This window comes from Coffea eugenioides, chromosome 6, assembly GCF_003713205.1.
Source record: "Coffea eugenioides isolate CCC68of chromosome 6, Ceug_1.0, whole genome shotgun sequence".
In the NCBI taxonomy this organism is placed as follows: domain Eukaryota; kingdom Viridiplantae; phylum Streptophyta; class Magnoliopsida; order Gentianales; family Rubiaceae; genus Coffea; species Coffea eugenioides.
The window spans coordinates 35,742,536-35,767,469 of NC_040040.1; the positions used below are offsets into that span (position 1 = coordinate 35,742,536).

The 24,934-nt window shown below is 36.4% G+C and overlaps 2 protein-coding genes and 1 long non-coding RNA gene across 3 annotated transcripts; 1 reads left to right on the forward strand and 2 right to left on the reverse strand.

The window, feature by feature from the left end:
- Nucleotides 1–3,313: 3,313 nt before the first annotated feature.
- Nucleotides 3,314–5,128, reverse strand: LOC113774114 (putative late blight resistance protein homolog R1B-17). Its single transcript, XM_027318678.1, has one exon. The coding sequence runs from the start codon at nt 5,126–5,128 to the stop codon at nt 3,314–3,316; it is 1,815 nt and encodes a 604-aa protein (XP_027174479.1).
- Nucleotides 5,129–13,073: 7,945 nt separating this feature from the next.
- On the forward strand, nt 13,074–13,544 carry LOC113774115 (protein FAR1-RELATED SEQUENCE 5-like). The gene has a single exon (XM_027318679.1). It carries the CDS (start codon nt 13,074–13,076, stop codon nt 13,542–13,544), a length of 471 nt encoding a protein of 156 aa, XP_027174480.1.
- Nucleotides 13,545–20,806: 7,262 nt separating this feature from the next.
- LOC113775917 lies at nt 20,807–23,062 on the reverse strand. The gene is made up of 4 exons (XR_003468950.1): nt 22,987–23,062; nt 22,245–22,361; nt 21,177–21,248; nt 20,807–21,061 (listed from the first exon to the last, which is right to left on the reverse strand). It is a non-coding gene; the product is annotated as an uncharacterized LOC113775917 (long non-coding RNA).
- Between the last annotated feature and the right edge of the window lie 1,872 nt (nt 23,063–24,934).

Consider the following 24,934-nt stretch of genomic DNA (forward strand, 5'->3'; position numbering starts at 1 on the left):
GGGCTTCCTAAATAGTTTATCCTTAATTTAAAGGGTCAAATGGTATGGATGTGCAAACCTAGGTTGTAATATTGAAGTTTGATGGTACAAAGTGCGAATTTACAAGATTTATAGTGTGCAAAGTGGAATTAGGGAGTTCATAGAATTCTGATTTGTCAATGATGTAATAATGGCTCTAGAATTTGTCCATACACGACATAGGATTAAACTGGACTCTTAAGTGCTAGACTTGAGAGACCGAAGTAGCTGATTATATGATGTGATGCATCATTGCAGAAGTCGAAAAAAACCAAATATTGTAAAAATAAACTATGAAAAAGAATTGATAAATTGCCTAGTCCCAGACATATCATACAAATTATGTCAAAAGATTGATGAATTTGTACCATACAAATGAACAAAGCAGTAACTTTTAAAAAATGCAAAATAATCTTTAAAAATATGACTCCATTGAAATAAGCAGTGGCTTCATCCATTGAAATCTTGTTGAAATCCCATTACACGAGGAAAAAGGTATTAAGAAAACACGAATAACTTCATCTTGATGCTATAATGATGCAACACAACCAGTAAAATAAGTACAGAAGTAAAGTATTACAAATAGCACATGTTAAATGAGGATCAGGATGATACAAGGATCTCCAAATCCTCTTCCTGAATTTCCTTTGCTGAAGTTGCAACAGAGTCGTTACAATGAGACACCTCAATCATTTTAAGAGCGCAAATATTCCCCAAAGAAGGCGGGATCCCCTTCAATTCAAAGGGCTAATTACTCAGAATATGGTCGAGAAAATAAAAATTCGGACATCTACCGCCCTGACAATGGTCTGTTGCAAATCTATGGGTATCGGACCGTGTCAGCCTGGCACCCAAAAATCAGTCAAATTTTTTTTTTGAGCTCTGACATCGCTGCCGGGCTGCAGTGGGAAAATTTTTTTTTTAAAAAAAAGTTGTCGGTTGCCGGGCTGACAAGGCTCGGTAGCTGACAGCTTCTGCAAAAAAAGCTGGTTAATTTTTTAAAAAAAAAATTTTGCAAACGTTGAATCGGGGCTTATGGACAAAAAAAAAAGGCTGGCAGGTAGATGTTGAGCACCCCGTGACTAATTTGCTTTTCATTTTTTTGCCTATTTTGTTTTTATATTGCACAATAAATTTATATTTATAAAATTATATAGTACATTAAAAATTACATAACAATTTTAACAAATAATTTTTCAACAATTTGAGAACTGCATCTTATTGCAAAATGAATGAGATTTTTTTGTTTAAAACGGCCTTTGTTTAGTTTAACATCTTATAGAAGTAATTATTGATTTAACAAATCTGTTTTCATCTAGTTCTATTGTTCGAATTTGGAAACGTAATTTAATTAACTCCAAAAACAGTCGGATTTAGTACGTCAATCGGCATAAATTTTTAATAAAAATAAGAACGAAATTGTTGTATTGGAAAATGGGTGAAATTTTCAACATTATTTAGTGAATTTTGTACATGTCAAAACAAATATTGTGGTAGATTTTAGTTTTTAATTGAGTTTCATATTTGAAATAATTGAGGCGTAAATATAAAAGAAAGGGTTAGGATATCAAATATGATTAAAATAAAGGAACATGTGCAATTTTGGTCCCTCCAACATTTGGTCTATGAGTTAAACTAATCCGTAATATTTTGACCAAAATAATTATCTCCTTGCAAATTTTTTATTTTAGCCAAATTTAGGACAACTAATACAAAACTATAATATATAACGGTCAAATCAAGTTAGAATTAGTCAAAAGTTTGACTTCATATTTTTTGGTCTTTTATGTTTTAAATAATTATATTTCAAATGAAATATTATGTGAATTAGATTGAATACATAAAAAATAGGGTCTAGTTCTCATTCAAATCCTTAAAAGTAATCCACGTTGTCAAGACATATTAGTCTAAAGAGCATCTTTTCGTTATATTAATTATCAAAAAATGATAACACATACATCATATATAAAAGAAAATTTAGTGAAAAAAAGAAAATTTTAATTTGAGTATATAGTAACTTTAGTTGTAAATAGTATTAGGATATGAGTTTCAATCGGTTATGATCAGGTATTATGATTATAATAACAAATAAAGGTGATTACCAATATAAAGAACTCACATGAATTTTTTAAAAATTTCTTGCCATTTCTTCTTTTCTTTCCTTCATATTAAATTAAATATTTCAATAATACAATTTAATGTATTTATATTTATGTTCATCTTAAATTGATAATTTTATTGAATAATTTAAATAATTATAAAATCTTTATTTCAATTGAAACTTAATAGACAACTAGTTGAAATGCCAAAAAAAGAAAAAAGAAAATATTATTCATTCGACTCAATGACATATAGTTACTTATATTATAATAGAATATTTAATTAACTATTTTAATTTATCAAATATAAGTATTGGACATTAGATGATGATAAATAAATTTTTAAGAGGACTTTTATTATAATTTTAAAATATATAACATTTTTTATTCATACATAATTCGCTTTCTCCGGTGCCCGAATATACTTCTTTGTGCGTCTCCACATAGTAGAGTTGGCCTCCTTGCAGTGCTTCTGCTTCTTATGCGCAGAAAAGTGAACTTTCCACGGAGAGTTTGCAAATTTTTTTTTAAAAAAAATTAGACTTGCTGCCGAGCTCTCTCAGCCCGGCAGCCAGCTTTTTTTTGCAGAAGTTGTTGGCTACCGGACCTTGTCAACTCAGCAGCCGACAACTTTTAAAATTTTTTTTTTTCCCTGCTGTCGGGTTGACATGTCAGAACCCAAAAAAAAATTTGACTGATTTTTGGGTGCCGGGCTGACACGGCCCGGTACCCATAGATTTGCAATAGACTATTGTCAGGACGGTAGATGTCTGAATTTTTTTTTTCTCGACCATATTCGGAGTAATTAGCCCAATTCAAGACAGTGATGCAATACTAATTTCTCTAAACGACGAAAAGGACACTCGCAGGCTTCCCGAGTGACAATGCCTTCAGAATATAATTTCAAGAATCTGAGATTAGGGAATTCCTCTTCTTCCACGCTCCATATTTTATCCTCAATGCTTGCCCAAAGTAATTTGAGAACCTCAAGATTGGTTAGACTTGCAATTGCTTCCATTTGTCTCCTTGTCAGCCGAAAGCTTGACAAAGTCAATTTTCTAAGAGACAGAGAGAATTGAAACACAATCTGATACTCCGGGATACAAGATCCTCCGAGCATGCCCAAGTTGAATGATTCTAGTTGACTTAGAAAGTCAAGCCCAAGAACAGTTGTCCTTTTACGCCAAGAAGGTGAATCAACATTCAAAATTTGGCATTTCATCTTGCGGATATTTGGAAACATTTTGAATAACTTGTCCAGGAATTGCACCGGAGAAAGAAACTAAATTGCACAAATTTGAAGAGTTGTCAAGATTGTCGATGGGCCAATCAAATCCATCTATATGCAAGTGCCTCAATTTCTTCAGATTCCAAATGGTATCTGGCAGTGAAATTGACATTCCCGATCTCACAATGAAAGTTTCCCAATTCAGAAGATTGGCTATGGATGACGGGATAGAAAGCATATCAACCATAACCGCCAAGTACCTCAACAGAACAAGCAACTCTATTTCTCTGGGAAAAGTAAATCCTAAATGAATTTGGCTTAAATCCAATACTCTAACAAGCTTGAAGGCATGAAAAATGAATGAATGATCAAACCACTTTTTTTCATGAAATGACTTTTCTTGGTTCGTTTTACCATGAGCAAAGAACAATAGACTACGTATGGTGGGAGAAAAAAGCCTTGACTCACGAATGTGCTCTGGCTCAGAGTAAATGCACAAGCGGCGTAGGTAGTGTGGTATGTGTAGAGTATACAGTTCATTATACCGACGTACAAGTTGGAAAAAATTGTCTCCTTTGGCTTTTGTTAAGCAAAACTCATGTAACAGATCGTGGACACGACAAGCTTTGACCCCTCCAATGGAGCTTGTTTTGGACACCATGATCAAACTTCTGCCAGTGAGATCCATCATGTAATCATTTGCCACATCCTCTGAGCTCTTGATCTGAGATTTTCGCACAAATCCTTCAGCGACCCATAACTGAATCAAACTCTTGGGTGTGTATTCCTGGTCTTCTGGAAACGCTCCCAAATAAAGAAAGCACGGTTTTAATCTATCTGGTAGATGATCGTAACTCAGCTCTAATGTAGCAGTGCATTGATCAGTGGTAGAAACAGTGTGTGCACTTAAGCTCTCTACAACATCTTCCCAACCATCTTGACCAATATTTGACAGAATTCCAGCAAGAATGACAATCGTAAGAGGAAGCCCTTGACATTTTTCCCCAATTTGCATTCGAAGCTCACATAATTTTGGAAGCAGCAAGTAATTTCGAGGACATAACTTTTGTTTTAGCAAACGCCAGCTCTCATCATGAGTGAGTTGACGAAGAGGAAGCTCTTTGACGGATTTATCTTGTGGAGCAACACCACGAATTCGACTTGTTATGATAACTGCATTTCCATCTTTATTTTCAGGGAACGAGTCTTTTAATGCATTCCATGCTTCAATATCCCATACATCATCCAAAACAATTAGATATCTCTTCTTACCCAATTTTTGCTTGAGTATTAGAACTAGATCTGTTTCGCACTTCTCAAGAAATTCATCAGAATGCTCGGGTTCAATACAAGTCAAAATTTCAAGCAGCAGTCTTTTCTGGTGATAAACTTGAGAAATAGTACACCAAGCACGTGCATGAAAATGGGAGGTAACTGACGGATGACAGTAAACTTTTTTAGCTAAAGTTGTCTTACCAAGTCCCGCCATACCCACAATGTGAATAATTTGCACTTGGCTTGAACCTCTTGTTAGTCGCTCGATTATTGATTTTGCCTCGTCCTCCAATCCAACCACCACGTCATTGATCCGTGATGGCATGTCATTGACCCTCTGGGTAACATCCTTACCTTTGACATCATGCCTTTCGGTATCAATAATCTTCATGGCCTCAGCTTTGATGATTTCAATTTGTTCTAGAATGGAATCAAGTGACATTGAAGAAGAATGCGGAATGTCCCCAACCAGCGAGGAGTCAATAAGAAACTCTATCTTGTATGCCATCTCTGCAACACGATCCCATAGTGCTTGGATCTCAACTTCAGAAATCTTTCAAGGGCTCTATCCTCACCCTCTATATGGTTACCAGGATTTCCAGGCTGAGGATTAGAGTTCTGGCCCTGGTGTTCCACTACTTGGGCTAGCAGATCAGTCATGCGTTGGATAGCAGCGGCTACTTGAGCATTTGGGTCAACCCTAGGTTCAGGATTTGGTTTAGGTATTGGTTCTCGGTTACCCCTTTCATTCGAGGGTTGCTTACGTCCGCACCCACGATCTCGTCCACTACGAGTACCCTCCATTGGTCTAACCAATCTAGGGTCGAAGCGGAAATATAACATTAAAGATAATTATAAGCATAAGCAAGTAACAAGAGGTACACACAGATCAAAAGCATATATACATAACACAACTGTACCGATCCAGTCACACAGTAGCAGTCAGCTAGATACAACTAAAAGAGAATACCACAATTTACGAGAATATGATTTTATGGTTTGGTAAGCATGTTCTCACCTTAGTAGTCTTCGATTGTTCGTTTTCTTTGGGTCCTACTGCGCGTGCTATATTGGGTTTGTATGATTCGACTCCGTAGTCCTGGCGAGAGTTGGGCAGACGGTCCGCTGAACCCTTTGGTTCGCCGAACCCGTGAGGTGAGGCTGTCACAGATGGTATCAGAGCTGCTTCGCGTGGTCTGTGCGCGGAGTGAGCTTGGGCCAAGTGGTGTTATGGTCCTGATTTCGTGAATGTGTCTAAAGGTATAAGTGCTCTTTTGAGCATAAGCTATGAACCGTGCACGTTATAAGTGTAAAAATCTTTATCATGGTACCTGAGAAAGATATATATGTATGTCGGGTAGGAATCGTTACTATGGATGATTTACTCTTGGGACCGGCCGGCTCGAGTTGTGAATTATCTTATTTGGGGATTCTTGTGCCCGACTACTAAATAGATGAGAGCCTATGTTAGAAAGGACATGGGCGAACTAGACATTTGATTCTATGGAACTTCATGTGGTTTGTTCGGGTGTTAGTAAGCATGATTAACCTGGATTAAGATATAAATTGTGGTATTCTCGTAGATTATGGATGGAGGCTTAGAGGGGAAATAGCTTTAAACACTTATACATATATTTACATCGGAGTCTTTGGCAAATTAACTAAACTAAAATACAAGCCAAAGTATTCATACACTTAAAATACGATTCGGGTTTCGGTTGCAAAAGAGCTTAACAAAATATTAATTACACTAGCTCGACCTTTTTTTCCAAGATCATGGATTCAAAGTTTGCTCCTGAAAGGAAAACAAAGATAACGGGAAGGGGGTGAACTTACGCTCAATGAAGTACCAAAATAATAGCAGTCAAATCTTGGCATTTCACGTTTAACCAATCAGGTATACATGCCAGATATAAAGTAAAGTAGTTAGACACAATGATTCAAATAGGAAGGATATAGGTGGCTCTCAGGAGCCAGATTTCCATGGCAGAACTTGATCCAAACCCGTTGACTCTCCGTCAACGTATATAGAACCAACATGTCCGTAGACCCTGTGACAGCCCCACCTCACTCTAAGGCGAACCAAAGGGTTCAGCGGACCGCCTGCCCAGCTCTCGCCAGGACTACGGAGTCGAATCACACAAATCCGATATTACGCGAGATAGGACCCAAAAGAAATGAACGATTGAAGACCGCCAAGCTTAAACATGGAGAAAACGCTTTCATATATACATGTCGCTAGGTTTAAGAGTCAAATGGAACCAGTGAATCGAAATACATTTAGAGTTTGCTCATTCTCGAGGAGCTATACAAAAGAACAAAAGATTTTCTAACTAGCTCAACTCGCTTCTCAAAATCATGATTTCCAAAAGAGGTTCCTGTAAGGAAAACAAAGATAACGAGGAGGGGGTGAGCTTACGCCCAATGAGGTACCAAACATGTAGCAGAAAAATCAGGTAGTTCACGTTATACAAACCAGATACACATGCTCGCTATAAAGTAAGACAGGTAAACACAAGAACTCAATTAGGAAGGATACAGGTGGCTCTCAGGAGCCAGCTTTCCAGCGCAGTACTTGATCCAAGCCGGTTGACTCTCCGTCAACGTATATAGAACCAACACGTCCGTAGACCCCACTTTACACCAAATTCCGTCCACCAAACACCCCTTTACCGGGCTCGCTCACCTCAATAGAAACAGAAATGGTAATACTCGAGTATACCGGAATCAAGGGTCTCAATACACAAAGATCCCAAAACAGACTACTGTGATTCGTTATCTAATCGTCCAGGCCCTTGCCGGCCCGACTCGAATAACTTAGCCACAGGATTTGAGCTCATAGGTCACAGATACAGATACAAATACAGATACAGATACAGATATCAGATACAGATACAGATTCAGATTGACACCAAAATTGGCATATGAACAGACAAGAGAACGAGTGTGATAAAGTACACCCTCGTCTCAAACAAATTAAACAGATTGCAGAGCAGAAATCAAGTTAAACAGCAATGGAGGGGAGTGGTAAACTCACCGGCTCAACTTCAAAAGTTTTCACTTCAGATTGGCCTTAATCGCCAAGAAACCCTAAAATAATCAAAATAAACCAATTGAAGGTTTCATATCCAAAATCGAGTAAACGGAATGCACAAGTGAGGCTCGACTACACGTCGTACGCCTTGCCAAATAAATACTAATGCAAGGGTGGAAAACATGATTTTCTTGGAAACGAAATGGTAACATGAAGACCTAGGCGCAAACAACCCAAAAGCCCTTCGCTCAAATCGCAAGTCAATCCAACTAGCCTTCAAGTAAATTTCGGCAGCACATCCCTTGTGTTTACCTATTTTCCAGCCATCATGGCTTCATTATATCCTCAAATCAGTCCCAACATCTCACACAAAATTCATCTCATTTCCCAAAAGCTGTTCACTAAGCTCAAAGTAGTACAAGTACAAAAGTTAGCTAGGAAACGACCGGAATGAAAGCAAGCCCTAAAACATGCAAGCAAGTACAATGAGACTCGATAACGAGTCATAAACCAATGCCAAATATGACCCCAATAGGGTTCCATAAGCATACACAAACACTAGAGGAAACCAGAAAATTCGGACATGCAATTAGCTTTGGCCTTAAAAAAAAAACAGTTTTTGTCCTCATTTTACGGTAATGGCACCAATTTCACTACGATTATCGGATGAAGGTGCAAGACCCACCGTTTCGAAGCTAAAAGATAGGGCTACAAAATTACATAAGGTCACTCAACCTAGTTTCGAGTGTAACCAGGTCAAAAATGCAAGATACCATACCAGAATCACAAAAACAGATTCACAGAACGTATTCTAGCGGAAACATCATAAAGCAGGCTGTCCAACTCCAAATCCATAAATTCCAAAACCATATGAAAGCTAAGAAACAGGGCTAAATTTCATCAGAAGACCTCAACAACCAATTCGGAAGCAATTCCAGCCAAAACAACCAATTACAGGCGCAATTCTTACATTCGGGTAAAACCAGAACAGCAATAGTAATTTCGGCTTTTCTCATTCTACACTACTCCGATTGACCTGAAATTTTGTAGAAACCTCTAAAATGTCATTCCCTACAACTTTCATGTTTTAAGCCAAGGCTAATTCGGCCTCTAACTAGGAGCTAAAAATTCGGGCAGAATGCTCCCTCAAGAACCCTAATTTTCTGAAATTTCTTCCAAACCAGAAATTGGTTGCAATTATCCACTTTTTCCACCTCCTAGAGTCATTATAGACCATTTCCAATCATCATAGATAGCCACACAATCATTCTTATATTAAAACAGAAAAATCCCCAAAAATAATAAAACTTCATCATTTCAACCACAAATCAAAAATTAATCCATAAACTTGCATCTTATACTACCACTAAGCATGATTTAAGCATCAATTAAAGGATGAGGGTGGTTCTTCACCACTTACCTTAGAAACAAGAGAGAGAGAGCTATTGGTCACCTTAACTTTTCAAACAACTTCACCAATCACTTCAAAATCACCAAGTGGAAGAGTTTTGTGGAGCAAAACCAAAATTAAACGGTAGGAGTGGAAGATTGAGCAAGTTTGGAGCAAAGAAATTGGAGAGCTTTTCTTCCCTTATTGCTTGAAGGTGGCCGGCCATATTAAGCTTAGAAATGAAGATATTTTGGTCAATTTTTTAATTTATTATGGTAAATGGTAAAAGGTTGAATAGGAAGTCAAAAGTAGGATTTAATCTCTAAGTGACACATGTCACTTGCATTAATTGCTTGCCTAACTTTTGTCTCTCTTATACCAATCCACTTAATCTCCTCTCCTTATTTCTTAACACCCGGTAAATTAATTCCAGTATCCAAAACTTAACCTAGTTGACCGAATTTTTCTGAACTTTTCGCACTTGTGGGTCCCACGTCCAATATACGCTCTTAATTTCTCAAAACCTATTCGATACTAGAAAAATCATCTAAAAACTATATATGCTCCTTAACAATATCTAGAATTTTTCCTAATCACGAAAATGCAGAAAACAAGCCATAAAAAATGTGAAAACCGAGAAAATGCAAATTACGGGTTCTCACAGACCCCACCACTTTACACTAAATTTCGTCCACCAAACATACCCTTTATCGGGCCCGAACACCTCAACAGAAACAGAAGTGGTAATACTCGAGTATACCGAAATTAAGAGTCTCAATACCCAAAGATTTCTAGAAACAGACTACCGTGGTTCGTTATCTAATCGACCAGGCCCTTGCCGGCCCGACTCGAGTAACTAACCACAGGTGTTGAGCTCAGAGGTCACATAAAGATCGTTGGATACCAGCCTCCAAACGACGTCCGAACAGATTCAGATACAGATAATAGATTACACACAGTAAATAGACATACAGACAGACAAGAGAACGAATGTGATAAAATACACTCTCGTCTTAAACAGAATAAACAGATAGTACAGTCATTTAAATCACAGATTGCAGGTGCAGAAATCAAGTTAAGCAACAAATGAGGGGAGTGGTACACTCACCAGTTTAAGTACAGGTACGTCAAAATTTTCACCCAAAGTGGCCTTAATCACCGTGAAACCCTAAGAATAACAAAGGTAAAGTAGTTGAAGTTTCCACATCCAAAATCGAGTAAACGGAATACACAAGTGAGGCTTGATTACCAGTCGGGTGCCTCTCCAAGTTATATATGAGTACAAAAGAATAAAAATGCAATTTTTGACCAAACGGATAACAGTTGGTACGAGGGTTACAAACAACCCCAAACCCCCTCATTCTACCACAATGCAACTCCAACTTAAAGAAATCAGACGGCCTAGAAAATTGGACATCATTTTCCCCTAAATTTCCTTACTTTTCCAGCCATCATGGCTTCATTTTTCCTCAAATCAGCCCTAACGTCACATACAAAATAATCTCATTTCAATAGCCGTTCAATAGGCTCAATGTCGTACAGGTACAAAATCAAATTAGGAAAATGTCCGGAAATGAAGTTTAAGCCATAAAACAAAAGACAGATTTGATGTCGCTTAGCGTATCGGACACAACCGAAGCTACGCTTATCAAATTGGTGTGCAATTGATACCGTTTCGAACCTTAGATAAAAGGATACAACTTTGATGAAGACCACTCAGTCCAGTTCGTAGTGTAACCAGATCAAAATTTCAAATTACAGAACCAGAATCTCACAATCAGGCTAGTTAACCGTACTATGCTTAAACGATAATAACTCACGCTACCGAAGTCCGATTGAGGTGTTTTCAGGGCTGTTGGAAAGATAAGTCATAGCACTACAACTTCTGTGTTTTGACCAAATGCTAATTCAGTACAGATCAGGGCAAACAGACGCTGTCAGATTGGTGAAATGTCAACACTGTCCACAGAGCTCTATCTATGGCAGTTAGGGGTATTTTTATCTTTTCACATGTTACAGTACTCGGATTGATCTGAAATTTTACAAGTAGCTATAAAACATCATTTCCTACAATTTTCATGTTTTAACCTAAGGCTGGTTCGGCCTCCATCATGCCCGAACAGAACTGGGCAGAACAGGGTAAGAAGAAACCCTAAACTGGAATTTCCGCACAAATTTGAAAATTTTCCGCAAACAACCGCAATTAACGTACAAAGGCTCCATTTAACACAATTTAGAGCTATCAATCCAAGGCTAACCATAACTATCATATGAAAATAGAAAAATCCTAAAAAAATTCTGAAATTTATCTACTCCACTTTAATCCATGAAATCTTCCATAAAATAACTTATTTAGCCACCACAAGTTACTAATATACCATTATTAGGAACAAAGAGTGAGTTTCCAAGCAAAATACCTTGACACCTCAAGAAAGGTAGTAGCTTAGGAGTTCCTCATTCAAAACAACTCCACCAACCACTTTAATCCTTCCTAGCAAAGAGTTTTTATGGAGTGACTTGAGATGTTAATGGTTGGAACTCAAGATTTGGACAAGAATTGAAGTGGCAAAATGAAAGGTTTTCTCTCTTTTCTCTCTCAATGTGGTCGGCCAAGAAGGAAGAAGAAATTGAGAAATTTTGGTCAAATTTTTGGTATTTAGTAAAGGTAAGAAAGTTAGGCAAGTCCAACTTCCAATGATTTTGTAACAAATGGCACCTTAGGGTTTCATTCTCATCCTTTATCTATCAATGGTAATTTATCTAGTTAACCTCTAATTGTATCCTAACACCTTGTAAAATAATATCACTTGATACAAAACTCCAACAAGTTGTCAAAAATATATCGCATTTACTGCATTAGCGGGTCCCACGTCAATAATACACTTTAAACTTATCATGAACTAACTTAAACTAGGAAAATGATTTAAAAATTCTATTCACTTATAAAATCTTTGGAAAATTGAAATAGTAGGGTATAATGAAGAAAAATACACGTGAAGAAATAAAATAAATAAGATAAAATTAGAAAAATTTACGGTCCTCACAATTTGTCACCCAATGCACATCTGTTAAGTGAAGGATAAAATTAGAGTCACTAAAGACATAATATAAAGATGATAGAAGAATAGTGAAGTTGTACCGTATGTGTGTGTGTGTAAGCATTCAGCTTTTCAGTGATGGACTATAATGGGATAGTAGTTATCCGAAGACTCAGGGGTATGTATTCAAGTAAAGCGTCGAGCAGAATTAGGGAAAGATGAGAGAAACAAAGTCACATTTAACAAGTGAATGAATGTACATCCTGTTGTAAATTAGTTATAGGTTATAGTCACCGTATTACAATTGATATGAATCATTGTGCATCCAGTAGTTGGTCCATACTCATCACGCAATCTTAGTTTGCCCCTCTCTTGACCATGCAGTGTGTATAAAATGGAGGTGTAGAGTTGAATGAGGTGAAGCAGAGGAAAAGACATATATGTGAATAATAAATGGGTGTACCTGGTGTTGTAAGTAAATTACATGATGTAATTTATATATTACAATAAGTAGAAAATGTTTGTTTGGCCCTCATATGTAGAAATAGTAGAAAATGCGGAGTTGGCTTAGGCAGTTGTCATTAACGAATGACATAAGGTCTAGTGAGTTAAGGAACCTAGAATCTAAATATAATTACCAGAATGGATGTACATACAATTTAAATAGGCTTACATCATGTAACCGGCACATTACAGTCCATATAACTTAGTGTACATGGAGTTGTATTTGTACATAGATAATGCCGTTGTCTTAGAGTAAAAGTAAAGTGATGTGAATCATTAATCATGTTGATAAGCGTAATAATAGGATTTGGTATATGCGTAATGTGTGATTCATAACACATTATGAACGGTAATATATATTTATATTGTCGTTTATGTACATAATACTCATGAAGTGTTGCAAATTAGGGTGTTTAATGCATAATTAATAGGAGTAGAAGTAATGGATTGAAGCAAATTGGCAGAAGATAGGACCCTTAATTTAGAAATGGAGTTCAACAGTGAAGAGGATGCGTACAAGTTTTACAACAAATATGCCTTTAAAATGGGTTTTAGTGTACACAAAGACTATCTAAATAAAGACAAAGACGGTGTGACCACGTCTAGGAGATATAGTTGCTGCAAGGAAGGTGTGACGCGCAAGTACGAAAGTGATGTGATGCCAAAGAGGACACGAGTGCTGACGAAAACAAGGTGTGGAGCTAAAATGGTTATCGTGTTGCTTAGAGGGACAATGAAGTACCGTGTGCATGACCTTGTCTTAGAGTATAACCATGAGTTGCACATTGCTCAATGTTCGCACATGATGCCATCACAAAGAAAAGTGAGTGAGGCTCAAGGATTCCAAGTTGAAATAAGCGAGGATGCTGGGCTTTCATTGAAACAGAGCCATGAGTTTATGGGAAAGGAGATAGGTGGGATGGGTAATGTGGGATATACTTGGGATGACCTTAAATGATACCTTCGTACGAGACGGGAAAGGAACTTGAAATATGGAGAAGCAGGTAGCATGCTGAATTATTTTCAAGAGTAAAAACTCAAGAATCCATCCTTTTTTCATGCCGTACAGCTGGAATGTGAACAACAGATAACGAATATCTTTTGGACTGATGCAGGAATTGTCGCGCCCAATTTTTAATGAAAAATAAAATTACGAGTTTATATAAAATGAATTTTGATTAATTTTGAGTGAAAAATGAGTTTTTGATTTTTAGAAAATAAATAAAGAAAAAGGGCCTAAAATGGGACTCAAAAAGTGCGACGATTTTGGCTCAAAATAATAGTTTAAAAAGGGTTTTAAGAAAATATAGGAGTCGCCACTTGGTATTGAGTTAAGGTGTACCAAGTCACCTAAAAATGAATTTCAAAATAAATAAATAAAAAAAAGAGAAAACCCTTTTTAAACGACTCCAAGTCTTCAAAAATCAGAGAAAAGTTCGAGAATCACAGTTGAAGAAAGGAAGACAAGGATAAAATCCAAGGCACCCTTTCAACCTAGCCAAGACTAGTTGCGTGATTTAGTAAAAAATTTTCTTAATTTAACCTAAAAACTTATCACTTTTGAATATTATTATATGAATGCAAATCTAGATCTAATGGTTATCGAAAGGGTCAATATGTCTCTTCGGATTTTAGTTGGTGCAAATCGCATTAATTGCGACGCCCAAAAGTGACTTTTTGAAGAGGTTACGAATATGCAAAATATGAGACTCGAAGAAAAGAAAAGAAAATAATAATATACAAATATACATGACCTATAGGAATGCATCATAACGGGTGCGGGGAACTAAGATTCGTGACTTAATTTTCCCTTTTATAGAGGGAATACGAGCGTGCTAAGACTAATAAGCTATACTCGTCCATATCCCATATTTAAAGAGTTATTTCCTAATCTAATCAAGCAAATGATTTAACCTATTTCTAATTTTCCTTAAATGAAAATGCAAGTCTAATGTCATATCTCACACGTAGGGATAAGGAATATATATATAAGGAAAATATCATGCAAAAATGGTAAGGATCCTAAAAAGTAGAAAACATGCATGAAATGTAGTGATTTGTCACGCAAACATGATCTAGCGCATGGTCGGTTCCGAGGGGTCTAGCGTTGGACTAACCCATGTCTATAAGTTCTCACTAGCGTTGGACTAGTGAGAAATTAAAAAAAGGGCCATAACTAGCGTTGGACTAGTGTGGAATCGGAAAAAAGGGTCACAACTAGCGTTGGACTAGTGTGGTGACGTCATGCGTTTATTATAATCAAATAAATCATATGAAACATAATAAAAGCAAATAAACACATAAATCACATATAGCACATAGAACATAAGCATGATATCTAGATGCAAAGACCCTAGGAAAGCGAGTAAACACATAAATCACACAAGCATGCAAACACATAAACAAATGAAAGCGAATAAAGACCTAATCATTACATTTAGGGGTCGTAACTACAATCTAAAAGGGGAAAGAATGAAATGAAATGATAACCTAATTATTACAATTTGACAATTAAATGCCTCTCAAATAACTAAAAATTAAATTAAAATAAATATACAAAATTAAAACAAATGAAATGAATAAATAAATAGATGAAATAAAAAAAATTCAAAAAAGCATGCAATTACACACATAAAGTCCCATAGGAGCACGTATGATCAAGTAAAATCAAAATAAAGGAGTAGAGTGTACCTCCTTTGAATTTGTGACCTCATGAAATGAATTTTCTCTTATTTACCCTCCAACACAAAGATAATGGTTAAGGTACCACTTTAATTAACAAATAATCATAAGAGATGGAAATAACATGAAATTGAATCAATTAAAGTATTTAAATTAAAGTAAACAACCCATATTCAAGCAATTTAAAACAAGTGGGGACTTGATTGGAAGAATTAAAGAAGTTTGAGGGGGTCAAATTATTATTATTACAAATATTAAGGATCTAAATTAAAATAAAATAAAATTAAGGGCTTAAGATGAAGCCTACCAAAACCAATGCTAAAATTCACAAAAATAAATCAAAATCCTCTCACCAAACCCCAAACAAAATATTACTCAAATCTAAACCATTTGTACAAAAATCCAAATAAAAAACTATAAATCTATCAAAAATTATTAACCCTCAAATTTCATCCTAAAATTCACAAATAATCTGTCCAAAAATCACATTAAAAAATACCAAAGAAAAATAACATTTTAAAGGGACAAGATTGATTGATATTTTCAATTTTCTGGGCCACAACAGAATTACTTAGAAAACTAGGGGTTAAAGTGAAATTTTTGGAAATGTTCATGAAGCCTAGTCGAAGACTTCATCTTCTTCGTTGGGTTTCTTTTTGCTGCAATTTTTCTACCTCAACTTTGCGGCCATTTTCTCAAGAGTTCAAGCCCAAATGCCTGTGACTTATATACCCAAATTACAGACAAAATCCATCCCAATATCATGCAAATGAGTTCTGACAAGATAGATTGCAAAACAAATGGACAGATTGCAGGTTACGAAAAAAGAAAAATAGCAAGAAAACTAAAAAAAAACAAGGCCCAGGAACAAGAAAGCAAATAAAAGTGAAATGAGTTGGGACATTATTTTGGAATGATACCTGAGGAAGCTTTTTTTCGAATCGAAATCCAAACAGGAAAGCACACGGAAGAGTTGTTGGAGTTGATTTGTTGTAGCTTTTGACATGTAACAGGGAAACGGGATTAGCCAATTCAGGGTCAAATTTGATGGTTTTCCTGATGTTTTTTCTCCGGGATTTTTGAATAAGAATTGCTCTCCTGACATCGGACAGTATGCAGCAATCAACGGCTTGGTGAATGACACCAAATTGACGAAGAAAATCTTTGCTCAAGAAGGCTGGATGATCAGCTGTAGACACCAAAAATTTCATTTATTTAATTCAATGTTAGTTCTATTTTTATTTTTATTTTTGTTTTATTGTATTGATTAAATGATAATTAATATGTATTTTTTCTTATTTTTATAAATTAGGTTCACAATTTTTATTTTTAAGATAGTTTTGCATTAAATTTCTAAAAAAGGAAAATTTCTCACAAAAATTAAAAAATTTGTCTTTAAACCTTTTTAATTCATTTTTTTAAGATAAATAAAATTGAGCAATGAGGAATTAATGTTTTTTTTATTACTTAAATTGTCTTTGGAAAACATAATAAATAAATAAAATAAGAAGACAAGTGTATTAGGGGGATAGTAGCCAAGTGGGGCACATGCAATATGTGACGCCCCGAAAAAATTTTTTTAGGGTTTATTTTATTTAATCGCCCGCCTTTTCTACATTTTCTTTATTAGAAAAATTCCCCAGATAAAGTTTATGAGCAAAGATAGTTTTAAAATGATTTTTCTAGTATCGGTTAGTTTTTGAGAAATTAAGAGCGTATTTTGGACGTGGGACCCGCAAGTGCGGTAAATGCATTATATTTTTGACAACTTGTTGAAATTTTGTATTAAGTGATATTATTTTACAAAGTGTTAAGATATTTGTATTGGAGAGACAAAAAGATAAGTTTTAAACCTAAAGGTGACAAGTGTCACCATCTAATTTACTCTTGACTTTGACCTTTGAACTTTACTTTACCTTTACCAAATAAATACCAAAAATTGGCCAAAATCATCTTCATTTCTTACCTCGGCCGACTTTCTTGCTTAAAGAAGAAAGAAAAGCTCTCAATTTTCTAGTCTCCAATCTTGCCCAATCTTTCAATTAAACCGATTAATCTTCCAATTACTCCATAAAACCTCTTAGTTTGGTGGAGTTGAGCTTGGTTGTGAAGTTGTTTGGGAAGTTAAGGTGACTAGTTGCTCTATCTCTTGTATTGCTAAGGTGAGTTGTGAAGGACCCCTCTCCTTCCTCTAATGATGTTCAATTCATGATTGGTGGTGGTATAAGATGCAATTTTATGGATTATATCTTGATTTTGGTTGAATTGGTGAAGTTTTATAATTATTGGGGATTTTTCTGTTTTCATATGGATATGATTATGTGGTCATGTATGATGATTGGAAATGATATTTAAGGAAGCTAGAAGGTGAAAAAGTGGTAATTGCAAGCAATTTCTGTTTTGGAAGAAATCTGGAAAAATTAGGGTTCTAATGTTTACATTCTGCCCGAATTTATAGCTCATAGATAGAGGCCGAATTGGCCTTGGCTTAAAACATGAAAGTTGTAGGGAATTACATTTTAGAGGTGCCTACAAAATTTCAGGTCAATCGGAGTAGTGTAGAATGAGAAAAGTCGAAATTACTATTGCTGTTTTGGTTTTACCCGAATGTAAGAATTGCGCCTGTAATTGGTTGTTTTGGCTGGAATTGCTTCCGAATTGGTTGTTGAGGCCTTCTGATGAAATTTATCCCTGTTTCTTAGCTTTTATCTGGTTTTGGAATTTCTGGATTTGGACTTGGAGAGCCTGAGTTATGATGTTTCCGCTAGAATGCGTTCTGTGAATCTATTTTTGTGATTCTAGTATAGTATCTTGCATTTTTGATCTAGTTACACTCGAAACTGGGTTGAGTGACCTTCTGTAATATTGTAGCCCTATCTCTTAGCTTCGAAACGGTGTATCTTTCACCTTCATCCGACAATCGTAGCGCCTTTGGTACCATTACCGCAAAATGACGTCAAAACTGTTTTTCTGGTTTTGAGCTTAACTTTCATTTCCGGACTTTTCCCTAGCTTGACTTGTACTAGTACTACTTGAGCTTGCTGAATGGCTATTGATGAACTTGTTGTTGTGTGTGTACCTTTGGGACTGGCTGAGGAAATAATGAAGCCATATGGCTGGAAAAGTTTAACAAATTCAGGGGAAGTGCTGTCCGAATTTTGAAGGGATTTGTTTGCATTGAGTTTGTGATCTAAGACTTGGATTTGAGCAAGGCAATGTTATATGCTGGATGATTTCTGAGCCGTGGAGGTGAGTGACCCTAAACTATTTCCAAAGTACTTGTGAAACGTTTCTTGCATTATTTACTTTTGAACTGTTTCCAAAGTTACTTTTGCACTGTTTTCTTGCATATCATGCTTGCTTATATGAGAGTGTTCCTTGTTTGATATTTCCTTGACTTATTAGCTTATTATTACGGATTGATAATGTGTTAAGTGCTTTCAATGATTGTTAAAACGAGTTTTCTGGGCGAGTGTATACTTTATCGCACTCGACCTAAATAAATGTGAAATTTTCATGATTAATGATTAAATGCTAGTTGCGCATGAATGTAAGCCGTTTGGCTGAATTGGGCCCTGCCCTTCGTTACCGATCGACTTGAGCCAGAAGCGGACTCGGTCAGGCGATATGGTGACCCTGGGTGAATTTGTTATACTCGAGTATTACCTTTGTAGTCCGGCTACGTCCGGATGGGTGGAGTCTGGTCAACGTCCGGAAAAGGGATGAACGAACAAAAGGATGAATGAAGGATTCTACTTACAAAAATGTATTTTTAAACAATTGGAGGAATAAGTGGAAATGTCAGGGGAACGAACGAACAAATGAATAGCTCCATGTGGACCGTATCCTTTTAATGAATGTTACTATCGCTTTCCATTGTAAATGTTTCTTGAATTATTGATACTCCATCATTGATTTGTGACATCATTGAAATGAACTATTGTCAAACCGATTTGATTACTGATTTTACCGGTTACTCGCTGAGCTTCTAGTTCACCCCAAAAATATTTTATTCCCCTCCACAGGACTCAAAGCGAAGGAAGGACATGTAGTGCTTCTTCACGTGACTGGATGGCTTATTTGGAATCATTTTATGTATAGTTGAGAATTGTTTCCGCTTCGCTTATGACATGTAATTTTTGGAGAATTTGATGTATATTGGAGATTTATACTGTAATATTTGAGGTTTATTCTTGTAATTCATTTGAGCATTGTAGTGAACGACTGAGTTCCGGCGAGAGTTGGGCAGGCGGCCCGCCGAACCCTCTGGTTCGCCTTAGTGGGAGGTGGGGCTGTCACACAATAGGGACAAGTGTCCCTTTATTTCTTTGACAACACAACACCTAGAAGGTGAGGTGTTTGAGACACTTGGAGGCCTAGGATAATTTGGAAGAAAAAAAAACAACAAAAAGAAAATACAAAAGAAAAGGGTTGGCGGCTAGGGTTTGCCGGGGCTGAGAAAACTGAGATATGTAGAGAGAAAACCTAAGAGAGCTTGGGTGGAGAGTCTTCGGCTGAGTGAAGAAAGGGTGAAGGAAAACAGAAGGTGAGTTGGAGGGAAGCAAAAGGCAAAGGAAACAGGAAAGAAAGGGGCGACGACAAGAAACCAGAGGGAAAAACTGAGAGACAGGAGAGGGGTAAGAGTGAAGCAAGGAAGAAAATCTCGGACAGCTGAACAAAGGAGGGAGGAAACCAGTAGGAAAAAAGAAGAAAGGAAGGAGTTTGATGGCTGAGAAGGAAGAGCTAGGGCTACGGGAAAGAACCAAGGAAGGGAGGAAAACAAAAAACTGAGGGAAGAAAGGAAAGAAAGAGAACTGTGGGAAGTTGTGTGAAACCAAGCAAAGAAAAAGGAAGAGAGGTAGCTACAGGCTGAGGAAAAAGATGGAGTAACAAGAGAGCTAGAGAGAGCACTACAAGAAATTTGGCCTTTTTTGATTATAAAAAGTCATCACTAAAAATAAAAAAGTCGTCATTATATGAGTATAATGACGACTTTTTCCATTGTCACATGGTTATCACTAATTCTATGTCACAAATGGGCACGTGTAACAACCCTTTTAAAGTTGTCACTAAATCTTGTTATTTAATGACGAAGACTAAATCGTCACTAATGGTTATCATTTTGTGACGAATTTTCTTGTCACTATTTCACTTATTTTTTTGTCATAAAACATAGCAAAAGTCGTCACAAATTTGAACTCTACAGTGATGACTTGAACTTGTCACTATCATTCCTTGTATTCAGTGACAAGAATAGTCGTCACTTAGCGAACTTACAATTTTGTCAGCTACAATTGTTCATTACAAATATAGCATTGTCTTGGCATTTTCAACAATTTTAGTAGAACATTCAATTTGACAAAAGGCAAAATCAATGTAGAATATATGCCGCAAATTCATATATTTGGGCATAACACATCTATAAATTAATCAAAACAAAAGTGAATCACAAATGTTGGGTCCCAAATCCCACATAATCAGTTCTAGTAATGGCCAATACATATCCTTCCCAAAAGATAAACTAGTCGAGAACTGAGTACCCGTGAGAAGAGAGAGGTAGAAAAGAACAGATGAATCGAACCTAGTTTGTGATTTGATAAAATTGGACACTAGTATCTGCAGGACATATAGCTAATAGGTTCAGCAAGCAGATATGGTCTGGGCAGTCTGGCCAGCTACAATGTACTGACAGTAATCTTCAACACTTCATTGTTTCTCCTCATCTTTTACTGCTCCTCCTGTTTCTGTCACTTCGCGTAGATTGTTTTCTGAACGAAGCATGCAAAACCAAGACTGCAATAATATTAAGGAGGGGATCAGATGTTGGAGTCCCTACAAAGTTCTGTTTCATAAAAGGAAAAAGCAGTTTGAGTACAAAAATCACTAAGCAGAAGAACTAATGCCTTACCTGCATAACTTACGCTAAGAGCGCATATGAGGGTTACTTGAACATTGGAAAAGAATAGAATAACTGCAGTTGCTGCAAAAGTCAATGGAACGTTAACGTTTTGAAGGCACAGTTAAGTTGATAAGCATCCGAGCGAGTTAATAGTTACATGAATGTAAAATTGCTAAGAATCATCAACTAGAGCAAATGTGACCTGAAATACTAAGAGCCTTGAAACATGACAAACTGGGAAATGATCTATACCACGTACAACAGTGCACGTCTTTCGTCAAAATTAGTTAATCAACTCAGTAATTCTTAAGAACATTAATTGTTTTGTCCTCCTCCAATCAAGACAAAGCAAATTATACAAAAAGTTTCAATCTCAATTAAGTGCTGCAATCTGCAGAACCTATAGCAAATCTTGCACTAATTGGGGACATTATCAAGCAGTAAAAAGTAGATTTGGAGACAGACGAGGAGAAAAAACTTCATTGACCTTCCCGAAGGCCTCAGCAAGAGCAAGAACTGTGGGATCATGAAGAAGTTGAGGGGGAAGAATTAGAGGGTCAAAAAGGAAGAGCCCTACAAGCTGATTACCTGATATAATTAGCTTGTTTACTTATGACTTATCCTAATCCCAAGAAACAACTTTCTCAGGAATAGGATAATTATCATCAGCCCACTGACTAATGAGAGATGAAAATAGTTAAGGTTTGGCATCCACTAAAAAGGCTTTAAAATATTCTGGGAGAAGAAATAATCCAAAGAGCTAGAAAGCTAAAAAAATTAAGAATGCATACTTTGACTTGGAGTGAGAGCCTAAGAATGACATGCTTTAAGGAGGCATCATGAACTCACCGAACTTCATTAAGAAAAGAACGGTTTCCAAACCAATCAATTCTACTTAATTAGTCATGAGCATTTCAATACATATTCCTCAATTGCCAAACATTAGCCAATTATTCGTTCCTGAACTATGCTTATCATCTCCTAACGAAATATGCAACAAGATACTTATGCATCTCCAAGCAAAAAATGCCACAAGAAGAAAAATGCATAATTGAATTTAATAAGGTCAAAACTTACCACATTGTGCAGTGCGAACCAAGGTTCTGCTTTCTTTCTCTCGTGGTAAGAGTGGGCTTTGTTACAAATCTCATCGGTTTGGCCTTTGGGGGACCTAAGCTTTACTGTATATTTGTTCTGCAGCAGTGAATTTCATTCGATTTGTAGCCAAGTCTTATCACTAAACCAAATTTAATGCAAGTGCCACCTTCATCTGTTATGTGTGTGTATAAAATACAAGTAGTAAATAAAAACCAGACCAATCTATTGTATCTTGCAGTGGCCATGGATTGGATTCTTTTCACACTGCTAAACAGTGGGCATGTTGTGGAGTAATACTTTTTATTCTGGCATTACCAAATTACTAGATTATTAGATAATGGTAATATCCAAGGAGGGCATAACCATCAAGAGTGGAAAACCGTTAATGTATGAAATTGGGTTGAAGATTTGTACAACTAAATATCTGCTATAAGTACACCAATTTATTCGCTGTTACTAAGGCCCTGAGCTAATCACCCATACTTTCGTGTTGCTCTAACATGCAACTCCATAGACACACTCTAAAGACAACACAATTTCATAAAAACAAGCAGTTACAGGAGACCATAACACGCAACCAAAATTTTTCATACAAAACTAGCTCCATGTATCCAATAACTGACACACAAATGTCAGCAAAGGAATGGGCAGCCAAATGAAAACAATGAATAGACAAATGCAAAGGAAACAACAATAAAGAATAAATAAGAGAGCAACTTACCAATAGTCTTCAAACTTGGCACACAACAATTGGAAATTAGAGCAGCGAAATAGAGAAAGTATATATACTTTAATACATGCACAACGTGCAAACTATATCACTGAAATGAAAGCAAAGCAGCTGATGAAATGAAAGGAAAAGAGAGTACCAACAAAAAAAGCGCTAAACGGCTTAAACAAAGCATGCAAAGTTGCTCAACATCTAAACAATTGACACCTAAGAACCAAGACTGACAAGGAACACTTTTAGCAGAAATTTAGGTATAGAAAGCTTTATCTGTAATTTGAGGAACCCTCTCAAATGTACAACAGTAGTGTTATATAAAGGAGAAACAAAGAAAAGCCTACAATGATCAGCCAAAAAATGAACCTCTAGTTCAGCTTGTCTCAACTATGGATATTGGGTGGTTCTTTTAGTGAAGATCTTAACAGCATTGAAGTGGGCTGGCAAATATGATATTTTTGACTAAAACCATTTCAATTTCTACATGACACGTGCTACTAAGGAAATACTTGTGTGGTGATATTGATGTAAAACATCAAGATACTTTTAATATTCGTTTTGCACTATTTTAGCCTAATTGAAAGGTGCATGTGATTTCTAACAGGTAAGCCCGGACCTTTATGATGACAACAACACAAGGCTTTTTACCTATAGGACTATAAGTTGCTCAAAGATTTGTTCTTTTCAAATGAGTTTCATTTACTATCAGCTGATGAGTGACAATAATGGCTTCTTATGCATCCCCTGACTTCAAATTTGCAGAGTGATGCATATCAGGCCACGGGTTGCTACAATCTACTTTGCTCAAGGTTCATTCAAATCAACAGTGAAACAGCAATGGGTGCAAGCATCTCCCCTGTTTCTGCCTTTCGAAATTCCAAAAAGCACCGGTCAAAACTAGAGGTTCATCCTCCAATAAGCAATCCTATTTGTCCCAAAAGAGACTAACCAAAAACAAAATATAGCCACAAATTTCCTCAGCTAAAATCACCACCAACAATTTGCTCCAAAAGTGCCACCAATAAACCATCAAATCCTGCTCCCAACACATTCACCATTTCACGAGTCACCCAAATCAACCGAGTTTTCACCATTTCACGAGTACCATCTCTCAATAGCATGGAAGTGCTTAAAGTGGACTTCGGCCAAGTGGGTTGACATAAAATTCCACAAAGAATTGTTTAACGTGGACTTTACAAACTGAGTTGGAAGTTTTAAAAGAAAAAAGGGTTTGAGTTGGGCCTCAACAAGAATGCATGACTCAAGAAAGAAGAGGGGATAATAGCTGGAGACCCTCTCTTTCACTTCGTTTCACTCTCACAACTCTCTCAATCTCTCACCATTGAAAGATTTAAGTGGAAAATTGGGACCACAAATTCAAGATTCAGTCTACCCTACCTGTATTTGACAAAAAATATCGAAAATATTGAGATTATTTACCTCAAATTATGCCTTCACTCCCTTAGCTCTTGTTTTCCTCAACATTTAATCTTCGAACTCTAGCTTTCTCCCAAAATTCACGGCCAATTTTCCGTGTTCGTGCTAGTGAGCAAGTTTGCATTAATCTAGGGATTTTTGCTCTCTGTGAGGTCAATAAAGCTGTCCAAATATTTTGGGCAGCTCAAATTAGGGACGAAAATGGTGATTTAAAGCGATTTGGTGGATAATTTCAATGATAGTTGAGTATAAGAAGAGATGGAGAAGATGATACTATTCGAAGCTTTCAACAGTGGGAAAGAAGTGTCGTCTAAAAATTTTCCAAGTGTTTTGAGTGTTTTTGTTTAAGAGTTGCCAAAACGACGTCGTTCTGTCTTATTTTCTTCTTCCTTCTCTCTACATCTTGAATTTTCAGTTCCCGCTTCCATTTTAGCAAACTACAAAAACTAACGCTTTTAGCCACAAAAGACCAAATTATTTGATGCATTTTTTTTTTTTTACAAAAATT

Bases quoted from the DNA above. Each gene is read 5' to 3' on its own strand.
- LOC113774114 (XM_027318678.1), bottom strand. From the start codon at position 5,128: ATGGCATACAAGATAGAGTTTCTTATTGACTCCTCGCTGGTTGGGGAC.
- LOC113774115 (XM_027318679.1), top strand. From the start codon at position 13,074: ATGGAGTTCAACAGTGAAGAGGATGCGTACAAGTTTTACAACAAATAT.